General features: G+C 41.0%; 1 protein-coding gene across 3 annotated transcripts in view; it reads right to left on the bottom strand.

Moving 5' to 3' along the window:
• Positions 1-13952, bottom strand: part of EFCAB3 (EF-hand calcium binding domain 3) — a 132573-nt gene that overhangs the window by 45940 nt on the left and 72681 nt on the right. For all 3 annotated transcript variants that reach the window (XM_016932690.3, XM_063799137.1, XM_063799136.1), the window contains 2 exons: positions 1847-1900; positions 710-814 (listed from right to left, as the gene is read on the bottom strand). In XM_016932690.3, the coding sequence (XP_016788179.2) occupies positions 710-814; positions 1847-1900 (159 nt within the window). The remainder of the gene's footprint in view (positions 1-709; positions 815-1846; positions 1901-13952) is intronic.

The raw sequence follows: 13952 nt of genomic DNA, 5'->3' as shown, positions 1-13952 counted from the left end.
CGAATTCCTGGGCTCAAGTGATTGTCCTGCCTCAGCCTCCCAATTAGCTAGGACTACAGGCATGTGCCATCACGCCTGGATAATTAAATTTTTTTTTTTTTTTTTTGTAGAGACAGGGTTTCAGTCTATTGCTCAGACTGATCTTGAGCTTTTGGCCTCAAGAGATCCTCTTGCCTCAGCCTTCCAAAGCACTGGAATTATAGATGTGAGCCACCACGTCTGGCCCCCAAATCTGCATTTTAACAAGACGACCAAGTGATTCATATGCACATTTAAGTTTGGGAAGCTATGTTCTAGGTGTTACAAAGATAAGGATCATTTCTGAGGATGTTATGTACAGGATGACAAAAATACACTTCTTCTTTTTTTTTTTTTGAGACAGAGTTTCGCTCTTGTTGCTCAGGCTGGAGTGCAATGGCACAATCTCAGCTCACTGCAACCTCCCCCTCCTGGGTTCAAGCAATTCTCTTGCCTCAGCCTCCTGAGTAGCTGGGATTACAGGTGCCCACCACCACGCCCAGTTAATTTTTTGTAGTTTTAGTAAAGACGAGGTTCCACTGTGCTGATCAGGCTGGTCTCGAACTCCTGACCTCAGGTGATCCACCTGCCTTGGCATCTCAAAGTGCTGGGATTACAGGCGTGAATCACCATGCCCAGCCCAAAAATACACTTCTAAGAAGGTAACATAATTATAAAACATACACCTCACCGTTAAATGTCAAATGAGGCATCAACTCCTTCATTTCTTCTTCTGTGAGCTCAATCCCTTCGCTTGCTAGAAAGTTGTCTAAGTTCTGGACATCAATCACCTCTCCTTAGAAAGGGTGAGAAATGAATTGCAAAAATATTACAGAATTATTTGCAAAGGACAAAGAACACTATCTGTGCTTATATACATTATCATCCAGAATAGGAGGATCAGAAACAAAAATCTTTAATTCTGATTGAAAGAATCAGAAAGTGGCTACAAAGAAGAAAGTAACCAGGGGTTAGGAATTGACTGGTGGGTTGTTGCAAAATCCACAGCACATTAAAATACATATAGGGACTTAGTTTTATGTAACAACATTACAGATTAATGTAACAGGGGAAAGATAGAATTCCATCACTCTAACACAGGAACCATTTTTAGTTTTTGATATTCCATCTTGGTCTTGGCAATAAGGCTGTACTTTTACAATGTGGAAATCTAATACATGTACACTTCCGTATTTTGCTTTTCCAACCTAAAATCATTCCTTCATAAACATGTTTCAAAGTTGCCATATAATCTTTACAGTTAGCATTTTAACATGGCATCCCATTAAACTGACATACCATGGTTTATGTAGTAATTCCTGTATGGTTAGATATTTCTAATCAGTTTCAATTTTCTCACAATTATGAGAATGAAAGTCCTTAGACTGAAAATTTTTCATTTTATTCAATGAAACTATTTTTAAAGGATAGATTTCTAAGACTGGGGTTAGTGGGGAAAAGGGTATGAATAGTTCTGTGGCTCTTGATATCTATTACTACTTTGAAGAACTGTTTTGCGGAAAATTTTGGAGACTAGTATGGCCACTGATATATAAATACAGATTAGTTATTGTTTTTTTTTAACTTTTTTTTTCTTTTATTATTATACTTTAAGTTTTAGGGTACATGTGCACATTGTGCAGGTTAGTTACATATGTATACATGTGCCATGCTGGTGCTTACTCAACTTCAGCAGCATCCACAAAAATGGAACATATGTTATATGAAAAATCTGAACACTTATGAATAGAAAATATTCTTCTCCAACATTAATTGCAAATATTAAGATGTTACTTACAACATCTTTCCATTATAGCTTGCAACTCACCCTTGATGTAACTGACAGCATCCATTAAGTCATTCAGGTCAACTGCTGTCTCACCTGTAAGGCAAGAAAAGTATACCCCAGAGTCAGATGAACTGATGTTACTGAGACCCTCAACATTAATGCTGTATGAAGTTCTGAAGTTATGAAGATCATAAGAATTCAGTAATCTTTTTCTTTTTTTTATTTTTTTGAGGTGGAGTCTCACTCTGTTGCATAGGCTAGAGTGCAGTGGTATGATCCCAGCTCACTGCAACCTCTGCCTCCCGGGTTCAAGTGATTCTCCTGCCTTAGCCTCCCGAATAGCTGGGATTATAGGTGCACGTCACGACGCCCAACTAATTTTTTGTATTTTTAGTAGAGATGGGGTTTCACCATGTTGGCAGGCTGGTCTTGAACTCCTGACCTCAAGTGATCCACCCACCTTGGCCTCCCAAAGTGCTGGGATTACAGGTGTGAGCCACCATGCCCAGCCAGAATTTACTAATCTTTAAATTTTTCCTTAGAATTTTATGGACTTATCCTCAGAGATAAGAGTGTTATCTTAGAAACAAAGAAAGCTTTAATTGTGACAAATCTATCAAATTTTTTGTTTTTCTTTGTGTTAGAGACCACCAGAGTGGTCTAAATTAAGAAGTGATTGGTTACAGTTAAGCATAGGGAGAGGATAAACGACTCTGACCCTATGTACTTTTATTTAGTCAATTAATCAACAGCTATTTATGTATCACCTTCTAGGTGCCAGGCACTTGGAGAGGCTTTGGGGATACAAAAGTAGGCAAGGTGACAGAGTTCTGGCTCTTAAGGAGTGTACAATGTAGTGAGAGAGACAGATAATAAACATATAAACAAAAAGGATAATTTTATGTACTGTTAAGATGCTATCAAAAATAAAATAGGGCAACATAATAAACAGTAATAGAGGATGGGATTGATTTAGACAGGGAGGTCAGGAAAGGCCTCTCAGAGCAGGGTCTATTTGGGTTGAAGGCTGAATGATGAGAAATGAGTAGCCATGTGAAGAGTTGGGGGAAGAGCATTCCTAGTAGAAGAACAGCATGTGCAACAGTCCTAAGGTGGGAATGAATTTGCCATGATCGAGAGACAGAAGGTCAGTGTGACAGGGGCCAAATCATGCAGGGCCTTGTAGGGCATGATGATAAAGTCTGCATTTTACTTTGATTGCAATGGAATGTCATTGGAGGCCTCGGAAAACTGGAGTAACTTGACCTGATTGCAGCTTTCAAAAGATCACTCTGGCTGGTGTGGATAGGATAAGGAAACTGGAGGAATGGAGACCAGACAGGAGCCTGTTTCACTGGCCCAGTAAAGAGATGACAGTGGCTTGGGCTGTGGTTGCAATAGTGGGCTTGGATTCAGGATGTATTTTTCAGTTTGAACCTAGATTTCTTTTTCAAAATTTTGTTTTCCCTTCTTTTCACAGGTGTTGATGAACCTAGATTTAAATGTGGGATATGAAGGAAGGAGAAATCAAAGATGAAACCTAGTCTACCATCCCCAATCAACAGGGTGGATGGGATGCCTTTACTGACTTGGGGAGGACTTGAGATATTTTAGGAGAATTAACCAATAATTCCATTAAATTGGTGATGACTTTTAGAAATTCAAGTGGAGATACCAAATAACTAGTTTGATATGCTATTGCTGACTTAGAGAAATTGAGCTAGAGATATAAATTTACTCTACCAGCTTAGAGAAGGTATCTGACCCAATGAGACTGAATGCAATCTCCTAAGAGGAGAGTGTAGATAAAAAGACAGCCAAGGGTCTAACCCTGGGTCACTTCATTGTTTAGAGATCTTGCTGGGGAGGAACGGTCAGAAAGAAAACCGAGAAAATGTCAGTGAGGGAAGAAGAAAACCAGGTGAGTATGGGGCTTTAAAAGTCTAGAGAAAAACACATTTCTTTTTCTTTTTTTTGAGACAGGGTCTTGCTCTGTCACCCAGGCTGTAGTGAAGTGGCACACAATCACAGCTCATTGCAGCCTCCACCTCCCGGGCTCAGGTGATCCCCCTGCCTCAGCCTCCCAAGTAGCTGGGACTACAGGCACGTGCCACCACAGCGGGATAGTTACTTTATTTTTTGTAGAGACAGGGTTTCACCATGTAGCTTAGGCTGGTCTCAAACTCCTGGGCTCAAGTGATCCACCTGCCTCGGCCTCCCAAAGTGCTGGGATTACAGGCATGAGCCACCGTGCCTGGCTGAAAAATGTATTTTAATAAAAAGGGGGTGGCCACTTATGTCAAATGCTGCTAAGATGTCAAGTAAAATAAGAACAAAGAATTGACTGTGAGCCTTGGCAAGAAGTAGATTATTGACAGTCTTGTTGAGAGCTCATTTGGTGCCATTGTGGAGATAAATACCTAACTGGAGAATGCTGAAGGGTGAATGGGAGGTGAGGATATGGAAACGACGAGTAATGACAACTTTTTGAGGCAACTCTGCTGTGCAGAGGAACCAAGAGATGATGTGGTAGCTAGGAGGGAGCAAGCGTGAGAGAAAAGCATAGCTGCATGTCAAGAGAAATATAGATAGAGATACTTCAGAGAGGGAGAAATTGATGATGCAGGAAAGGGGAAATATTGCAGGAGTTAAGTTTTTGAGAAGGCAAGAGGAAATAGGATCCAGGGTGCAAGTGGAAAGGCTGGCCCATGAAAGGAGCATTCTTTCCCCTTTATAGTAAGACAAAAGGCAGGGCATGGCATAGGTATACATAGGTTCATAGAAACGGAGGTAGGAAAATGAGGTCTTTCTTCTCTAACTGCATCTATTGTCTCTATGAAGTTTGAGGTGACATCATCAATTGAGAGTTGAGGTGAGGAGACACTGGAAATTTGGACAGAGAAGGTGTGAAATTGTCTCTGAGAGTAAGAAAGTGAAGTTACTTGGAAAACATAGCAGGGACTTTTTTGGCAGTGTTAAGGGCTAACTTGAAGTTTCTGCCCATTATGTGAAGTGAGTTCTATTAGCATGGCTTTGTGATCTTCTCCAGCAATGTTAAGCTGTTCAGGGGTAAGCATGGAGTAAAAAGATGGCCAAGTTTTTGCCAAGGAAATTTGAAGTTCAGAGAGTTTGTAAGCTTATATGATGTTGAGGCAGTGAATCTAATTTAAGGAAGGGAGAAAATTAAGAGAGGTGGTGGTGGGGTTGTTGAATAATAAAAGAATAGTAGGGTCAAAGGCATGAAGGTCTCCACATGGCTGGAATAGCTGGAGTTGGAGTTCTATACTCTGTTCTGGTACAACATATGATTCAGTAGCACTGTTTCATCATATTCAATTGGTAAATGGAATAATGTCACAGTAATGTGAACAGTGTGTTTGTTCATACGTAATTTTTCCTAAATAAGAAGGGAATTCTTTTCTTCAGCAAGCAAGAAAAAAAATCTTAGGTTGGAGCTACAGCTGGAGCCTTTCTGTTCCATATTTTAATAAAATTAAAAAATGAGTGCCCGTGATGCAGAAGGGGGAACCAGCTTCACTGGCTCAGAGCTCTACTTCCATCTACACTATTTCAGAATGGCAAGCCAGCTCTTTAACTCCTTTTTTGGTGTGTGTGTGTGTGTGTGTGTGTGTGTGTGTGTATGCATTTTTAATTTTTTTTTTTTTGAGATGGAGTCTCACTCTGTCGTCCAGGCTGGAGTGCAGTGGCGTGATCTTGGCTCACTGCAACCTCCGCCTCCTGGGTTCAAGCGATTCTCCTGCCTCAGCCTCCCGAGTAGCTAAGATTATAGGTGCCCGCCACCACTAATTTGTTGTATTTTTAGTAAAAACAGGGTTTCACCATCTTGGCCAGGCTGGTCTTGAACTCCTGATCTTGTGATCCACCCACCTTGGCCTCCCAAAGTGCTGAGATTACAGGCATAAGCCACCGTGCCCGGCCCATTTTTAAATATCTTACAGCTGCTCTGTGCTATTTGCCTGGGCTGTACAAGTTTCCTTGTGCTTTTGGTACTGTTCTGGTTACAAGCTGGCATAGATTTTGAGCGTGCTTCCAGAATTTTCTCCATAAGCTCCGTTACTTCAGTGGGTAATTTTACAGAACAGGAGGTTTTTCAGGAATTCCTATGTGCTGTTATGGCAAAAATGTCTGCATAGTAAATGAACTGGAAGGAAAAAGGTTAGAGAGTGAGTCTATGCAACAGAAATTTTGGAGGTGATGAAGTATTAGGGAAGGACAAGTTCTAGGTCATTACTATGTGAGTGGTAATCAAGATGGAAGGGAGGAAAAAAAATGACTGAAGTTAAAGATATCAAGGAACAAGAGGTCAGAGTATTGGATGGGTGACCTGTATCAGGAGTTTTTAACCTGGGTCTATTGACCCTGTATTGCCAGAATTCAGGGAGGTCTTGAGCTGGAATGGGAAAAAAAGACTTCCTTTTTTCTTTTATGTTTTGAGACAGAGTCTTGCTCTGTTGCCCAGGCTGGAGTGCAGTGGCACCATCTCGGCTCACAGCAAGCTCCACCTCCCGGGTTCACCCCATTCTCCTGCCTCAGCCTCCTGAGTAGCTGGGACTACAGGCGCCTGTCACCACACCCGGCTAATTTTTTGTATTTTTAGTAGAGATGGGGTTTCACTGTGTTAGCCAGGATGGTCTTGATGTCCTGACCTCGTGATCCGCCCGCCTCAGCCTCCCAAAGTGCTGGGATTACAGGCATGAGCCACTGTGCCTGGCCTTTTTTTTTTTTTTTTAATAGAGATAGGGTCTTGCTATGTTGCCTGGGCTGATCTTGAACTCTTGGCCTCAAGTGATCCTCCCACCTTTGCCTCCCAAAGTGTTGGGATTAGGTGTGAGCCGCAATGCTTGGCCAAAAGTGTGTCTTTCTTTTCACTAACCATTAACTTAAATTTATTATTTTCTTCAATTATTAATGAAGGCAATAAACCTAAGAATAATGGCATAAGTTGTGACTTTGTCACTAATAGAAATCACTGACATTTTCAAATCATAATATAGTTGTTCCAAATATGTTGAAATGTTGCTCATGCTTATTATCACTTTATTTTTTATTTATTTAATTTTTTTGAGATGGGGTGCAGTGGTGCAATCTTGGCTCACTGCAACCTCTGTCTCCTGGGTTCAAACAATTCTCCTGCTTCAGCCTCCCTAGTAGCTGGGATTACAGGTATGCACCACCACGCCCAGCTACTTTTTTTTGTATTTTTGGTAGAGATGGGGTTTCACCATGTTGGCCAGGCTGGTCTCAAACTCCTGTCCTCAAATGATCTGCCCTCCTTGGCCTCCCAAAGTGCTGGGATTACAGATGTGAGCCACCGCACCTGGCCCTCATCATTACTTTAAAATTATAAAAATAATTTTAACTCCCTGTAATCCCAGCACTTTGGGAGGCCTAGGCAGGTGGATCACCTGAGGTCAGGAGTTCAAGACCACTCTGGACAATATGGTGAAACCCCATCTCTACTAAAAATACAAAATTAGCTGGGCATGGTGGTGTGCACCTGTAATCTCAGCTACTGGGGAGGCTGAGGCAGGAGAATCATTTGAACCCAGGAGGCGGTGGTTGCACTGAGCCAAGATTGCGCCATTGCACTCCAGCCTGGGTGACAGGGCAAGACTCCGTCTCGGAAAAAAAAAAAAATTGATCTGCTACTAGAAAGTGTTAAATGTTTTAATAAATACTAATAATTTATATTTTAATGTTTTGATAAATTATATGTTAATACAATTAGCTTCTTTGTAATCCTATTATTTTATTTTATACATTTTAAAACATTACACTCGGAAGTGGTCCATTCAGCGGATTTACAAAGGGGTCATGGCACAAAGTCAAAAGCCCTTGATCTATATGAAAGATTTTGAAGAACAAGGACAGGAGTAGGAGAGAAGGAAGACAGTGATCCCAATGCTATTTCTTATAAGAGGTTTTAAATTACATATTGTCTTATTATGTATATAAAAGTAATAATAAATATGTATTGTTAGGAAATATTTTCATAACAGGAAAAATTGATTAACAGATTATAGAATTTCCTTTCTTTTTTCATTCTGTTCTTTATTATTATTATTATACTTTAAGTTCTAGGGTACCTGTGCACAACATGCAGGTTTGATATATAGGCATACATGTGCCATGTTGGTTTGCTGCACTCATCAACTCATCATTTACATTAGGTATTTCTCCTAATACTATCCCTCCCCCAGCCCTCCACCCCCCGACAGGCGCTGGTGTGTGATGTTCCCCGCCCTGTGTCCAAGTGTTCTCATTGTTCAATTGCCACCTATGAGTAAGAACATGTGGTGTTTGGTCTTCTGTCCTTGTGACAGTTTGCTGAGAATGATAGTTTCCAGCTTCATCCATGTTCCTGCAAAGGACATGAACTCATCATTTTTTATGGCTGCATAGTATTCTATGGTGTATATGTGCCACATTTTCTTAATCCTGTCTATCATTGATGGACATTTGGGTTGGCTCCAAGTCTTTGCTATTGTGAATAGTGCTGCAATAAATATACGTGTGCATGTGTCTTTATAGTAGCATGATTTATAATTCTCTGGGTATATACCCAGTAATGGGATTGCTGGGTCAAATGGTATTTCTAGTTCTAGATCCTTGAGGAATCGCCACACTGTCTTCCACAATGGCTGAACTAATTTACAATCCCACCAACAGTGTAAAAGTGTTCCTATTTCTCCATATCCTCTTCAGCATCTGTCGATTCCTGACTTTTTAATGATTGCCATTCTAACTGGCGTGAGATGGCATCTCATTGTGGTTTTGATTTGCATTTCTCTGATGACCAGTAATGATGAGCATTTTTTCATGCATCTGTCGGCTGCATAGATGTCTTCTTTGGAGAAGTGTCTGTTCATATCCTTTGCCCACTTTTTGATGGGGTTGTTTATTTTTTTCTTGTAAATTTGTTTGAGTTCTTTGTAGATTCTTATTAGCCCTTTCTCAGATGGGTAGATTGCAAAAATTTTCTCCCATTCTGTAGGTTGCCCATTCACTCTGATGGTAGTTCTTTTGCCGTACAGAAGCTCTTTAGTTTAATTAGATCCCATTTGTCTATTTTGGCTTTTGTTGCCATTGCTTTTGGTGTTTTAGTTATGAAGTCCTTGCCCATGCCTATGTCCTGAATGGTATTGCCTAGGTTTTCTTCTAGGGTTTTTATGGTTTTAGGTCTGACATTTAAGTCTTCAATCCATCTTGAATTAATTTTTGTATAAGGTGTAAGGAAGGGATCCAGTTTCAGCTTTCTACATATGGCTAGCCAGTTTTCCCAGCACCATTTATTACATAGGGAATCCTTTCCCCATTTCTTGTTTTTGTCAGATTTGTCAAAGATCAGATGGTTGTAGATACGTGGTGTTATTTCTGAGGCTTCTGTTCTGTTCCATTGGTCTATATATTCTGTTTTGGTACCAGTACCATGCTGTTTTGGTTACGTAGCCTTGTAGTATAGTTTGAAGTCAGGTAGTGTGATGTCTCCAGCTTTGTTCTTTTTGCTTAGGATTGTCTTGGCAATGCGGGCTCTTTTTTGGTTCCGTATGAACTTTAAAGTCGTTTTTTCCAGTTCTGTGAAGAAAGTCATTGGAAGCTTGATTGGGATGGCATTGAATCTATAAATTACTTTCGGCAGTATGGCCATTTTCATGATATTGATTCTTCCTATCAATGAGCATGGAATATTCTTCCATTTGTTTGTGTCCTCTTTTATTTTGAGGAGCAGTGGTTTGTAGTTCTCCTTGAAGAGGTCTTTCACATCCCTTTTAAGTTGGATTCCTAGGTATTTTATTCCCTTTGTAGCAATTGCGAATGGGAGTTCACTCATGATTTGGCTCTGTGTTTGTCTGTTATTGGTGTATAGGAATGCTTGTGATTTTTGCATATTGATTTTGTATCCTGACACTGCTGAAGTTGCTTATCAGCTTAAGGAGATTTTGGGCTGAGACAATGGGGTTTTCTAAATATACAATCATGCCATCTACAAACAGGGACAATTTGACTGCCTCATTTCCTAATTGAATACCCTTTATTTCTTTCTCTTGCCTGACTGCCCTGGCCAGAACTTCCAACACTATGTCGAATAGGAGTGGTGAGAGAGGGCATCCTTGTCTTCTGCCAGTTTTCAAAGGAATGCTTCCAGTTTTTGCCCATTCAGTATGATATTGGCTGTGGGTTTGTCATAAATAGCTCTTATTATTTTGAGATACGTTCCATTGATACCTAGTTTATTGAGAGTTTTTAGCATGATGGGCTGGTGAATTTTGTCGAAGGCCTTTTCTTAATCTATGGAAATAATCATGTGGTTTTTGTCATTGGTTCTGTTTATGTGATGGATTACGTTTATTGATTTGTGTATGTTGAGCCAGCCTTGCATCCCAGGGATGAAGCCGACTTGATTGTGTTGGATAAGCTTTTTGATGTGCTGCTGGATTTGGTTTGCCAGTATTTTATTGAGGATTTTTGCATCGATGTTCATCAGAGATATTGGTCTAAAATTCTCTTTTTTTGTTATGTGTCTGCCAGGCTTTGGTATCAGGATGATGTTGGCCTCATAAAATGAGTTAGGGAGGATTCCTTCTTTTTCTATTGATTGGAATAGTTTCAGAAGAATGGTACCAACTCCTCTTTGTACCTCTGGTAGAATTCAGCTGTGAATCCGTCTGGTCCTGGACTTTTTTTGGTTGGTAGGCTATTAATTATTGCCTCAATTTCAGAGCCTGTTATTGGTCTATTCAGAGATTCAACTTCTTCCTGGTTTAGTCTTGGGAGGGTGTATGTGTCCAGGAATTTATCCATTTCTTCTAGATTTTCTAGTTCATTTGCATAGAGGTGTTTATAGTATTCTCTGATGGTAGTTTGTATTTCTGTGGAATCGGTGGTGATATCCCCTTTATCATTTTTTATTGCATCAATTTGATCCTCCTCTCTTTTCTTTTTTATTAGTCTTGCTAGCGGTCTATCAATTTTTTGATCTTTTCAAAAAATCAGCTCCTGGATTCATTGATTTTTTGAAGGGTTTTTTTGTGTTTCTATCTCTTTCAGTTCTGCTCTGATCTTAGTTATTTCTTGCCTTCTGCTAGCTTTTGAATTGTTCGCTGTTGCTTCTCTAGTTCTTTTAATTGTGATGTTAGGGTGTCGATTTTAGGTCTTTCCTGCTTTCTCTTGTGGACATTTAGTACTATAAATTTCCCTCTACACAGTGCTTTAAATGTGTCCCAGAGATTCTGGTATGTTGTGTCTTTGGTTTCATTGGTTTCAAAGAACATCTTTATTTCTGCCTTCATTTCGTTATTTATCCAGTAGTCATTCAGGATCAGGTTGTTCAGTTTCCATGTAGTTGTGTGGTTTTGAGTGAGTTTCTTAATCCTGAGTTCTATTTTGCTTGCACTATCATGTGAGAGACAGTTTGTTGTGATTTCTGCTCTTTTACATTTTCTGAGGAGTGCTTTACTTCCAATTATGTGGTCAATTTTAGAATAAGTGCGATGAGGTGCTGAGAAGAATGTATATTCTGCTGATTTGGGGTGGAGAGTTCTGTAGATGTCTATTAGGTCTGCTTGGTGCAGAGCTGAGTTCAAGTCCTGGATATCCTTGTTAACCTTCTGTCTCGTTGATCTGTCTAATGTTGACAGTGAGGTGTTACAGTCTCCCATTATTATTGTATGGGAGTCTAAGTCTCTTTGTAGGTCTCTAAGGACTTGCTTTATGAATCTGGGTGCTCCTGTATTGGGTGCATATATATTTAGGATAGTTAGCTGTTCTTGTTGAATTGATCCCTTTACCATTATGTAATGGCCTTCTTTGTCTCTTTTGATCTGTGTTGGTTTAAAGTCTGTTTTATCAGAGACTAGGATTGCAACCCCTGCTTTTTTTTTTTTTTTTTTTTCTTTCCATTTGCTTGGTAGGTCTTCCTCCATCCCTTTATTTTGAGCCTATATGTGTCTCTGCACCTGAGATGGGTCTCCTGAATACAGCACACTGATGGGTCTTGACTCTTTATCCAATTTGCCAGTCTGTGTCTTTTAATTGGGGCATTTAGCCCATTTACATTTAAGGTTAGTATTATTACATGTGAATTTGATCCTGTCATTATGATGTTAGCTGGTTATTTTGCCTGTTAATTGATGCAGTTTCTTCCCATCATCAATGGTCTTTACAATTTGGCATGTTTTTGCAGTGGCTGGTACCGGTTGTTTCTTTCCATGTTTAGTGCTTCCTTCAGGAGCTCTTGTAAGGCAGGCCTGGTGGTGACAAAATCTCTCCACATTTGCTTGTTTCTAAAGGATTTTATTTCTCCTTCACTTATGAAGCTTAGTTTGGCTGGATATGAAATTCTGGGTTGAAAATTCTTTTCTTTAAGAATGTTGAATATTGGCCCCCACTCTCTTCTGGCTTGTAGGGTTTCCGCAGAGAGATCCGCTGTTAGTCTGATGGGCTTCCCTTTGTGGTTAACTCGACCTTTCTCTCTGGCTGTCCTTAACATTTTTTCCTTGATTTCCACCTTGGTGAATCTGACAATTATGTGTCTTAGGGTTGCTCTTCTTGAGGAGTATCTTTGTGGTGTTCTCTGTATTTCCTGAATTTGAATGTTGGCCTGCCTTGCTAGGTTGGGGAAGTTCTCCTGGATTATATTCTCAAGGGTGTTTTCCAACTTGGTTCCATTCTCCCCATCACTTTCAGGTACACCAATCAAACGTAGATTTGGTCTATTCATATAGTCCCATATTTCTTGGAGGCTTTGTTTGTTTCTTTTTACTCTTTGTTCTCTAACCTTGTCTTCTCACTTTATTTCATTAATTTGATCTTCAATCAGTGATATCTTTTCTTTCACTTGATCGAATCGGCTATTGAAGCTTGTGCATGCGTCACGAAGTTCTCGTGCCATGGTTTTCAGCTCCATCAGGTCATTTATGGTCTTCTCTACACTGTTTATTCTAGTTAGCCATTCGTGTAACCTTTTTTCAAGGCTTTTAGCTTCCTTGAGATGGGTTCGAACATGCTCCTTTAGCTCGGAGAAGTTTGTTATTACTGACCTTCTGAAGCCTACTTCTGTCAATTTGTCAAAGTCATTCTCCGTCCAGCTTTGTTCAGTTGCTGGTGAGGAGCTGCGATCCTTTGGAGGAGAAGACGTGCTCTGGTTTTTAGAATTTTCAGCTTTTCTGCTCTGGTTTCTCCCCATCTTTGTGGTTTTATCTACCTTTGGTCTTTGATGTTGGTGACCTACAGATGGGGTTTTGGTGTAGATGACCTTTTCGTTGATGTTGACGTTATTCCTTTCTGTTTGTTAGTTTTCCTTCTATCATTCAGGTCCCTCAGCTGCAGGTCTGTTGGAGTTTGCTGGAGGGTCCACTCCAGACCCTGTTTGCCTGGGTATCACCAGTGGAGGCTGCAGAACAGCAAATATTGCAGAAAGTAAATATTGCTCCCTGATCCTTCCTCTGGAATCTTCATCCCAGAGGGGCACCCGCCTATATGAGGTGTCTGTTGGTCCCTACTGGGAGATGTCTCCCAGTTAGGCTACACAGGGGTCAGGGACCCACTTGAGGAGGCAGTCTCTCCATTCTCAGAGCTCAAACACCATGCTGGGAGAACCACTGCTCTCTTCAGAGCTGCATGGACGTCCATGTCTGCATGGACATTTAAGTCTGCAGAAGTTGTCTGCTGCCTTTTGTTCAGCTATGCCCTGCCCACAGAGGTGGAGTCTACAGGCAGTAGGCCTTGTTGACCTGTGGTGGGCTCTGCCCAGTTTGAGCTTCCTGGCCTACTCAAGCCTCAGCAATGGTGGGCGCCCCTCCCCCAGCCAGGCTGCCGCCTTGCAGTTCGATCTCAGACTGCTGCGCTAGCAGTGAGCAAGGCTTCGTGGGCATGGGACCTGCTGAGCCAGGCATGGGTGAGAATCTCCTTGTCTGCCAGTTGCTAAGACCTTGGGAAAAGTGCAGTATTTGGGCAGGAGTGTCCCATTTTTCCAGGTAGTCTGTCAAGGCTTCCCTTGGCTAGGAAAGGAAAATCCCCTGACCCCTTGCACTTCCCAGGTGAGGTGATGCCCTGCCCTGCTTCAGCTCACCCACTGTGGGCTGCACCCACTGTCCAACCAGTCCCAATGAGATGAACCAGGTAC

The sequence above is a fragment of the Pan troglodytes genome, chromosome 19 (genome assembly GCF_028858775.2).
Source record: "Pan troglodytes isolate AG18354 chromosome 19, NHGRI_mPanTro3-v2.0_pri, whole genome shotgun sequence".
In the NCBI taxonomy this organism is placed as follows: Eukaryota; Metazoa; Chordata; class Mammalia; order Primates; family Hominidae; genus Pan; species Pan troglodytes.
The sequence above is the reverse complement of the archived record's forward strand: the minus strand, read 5'-3'. Positions and strand labels throughout refer to the sequence as shown.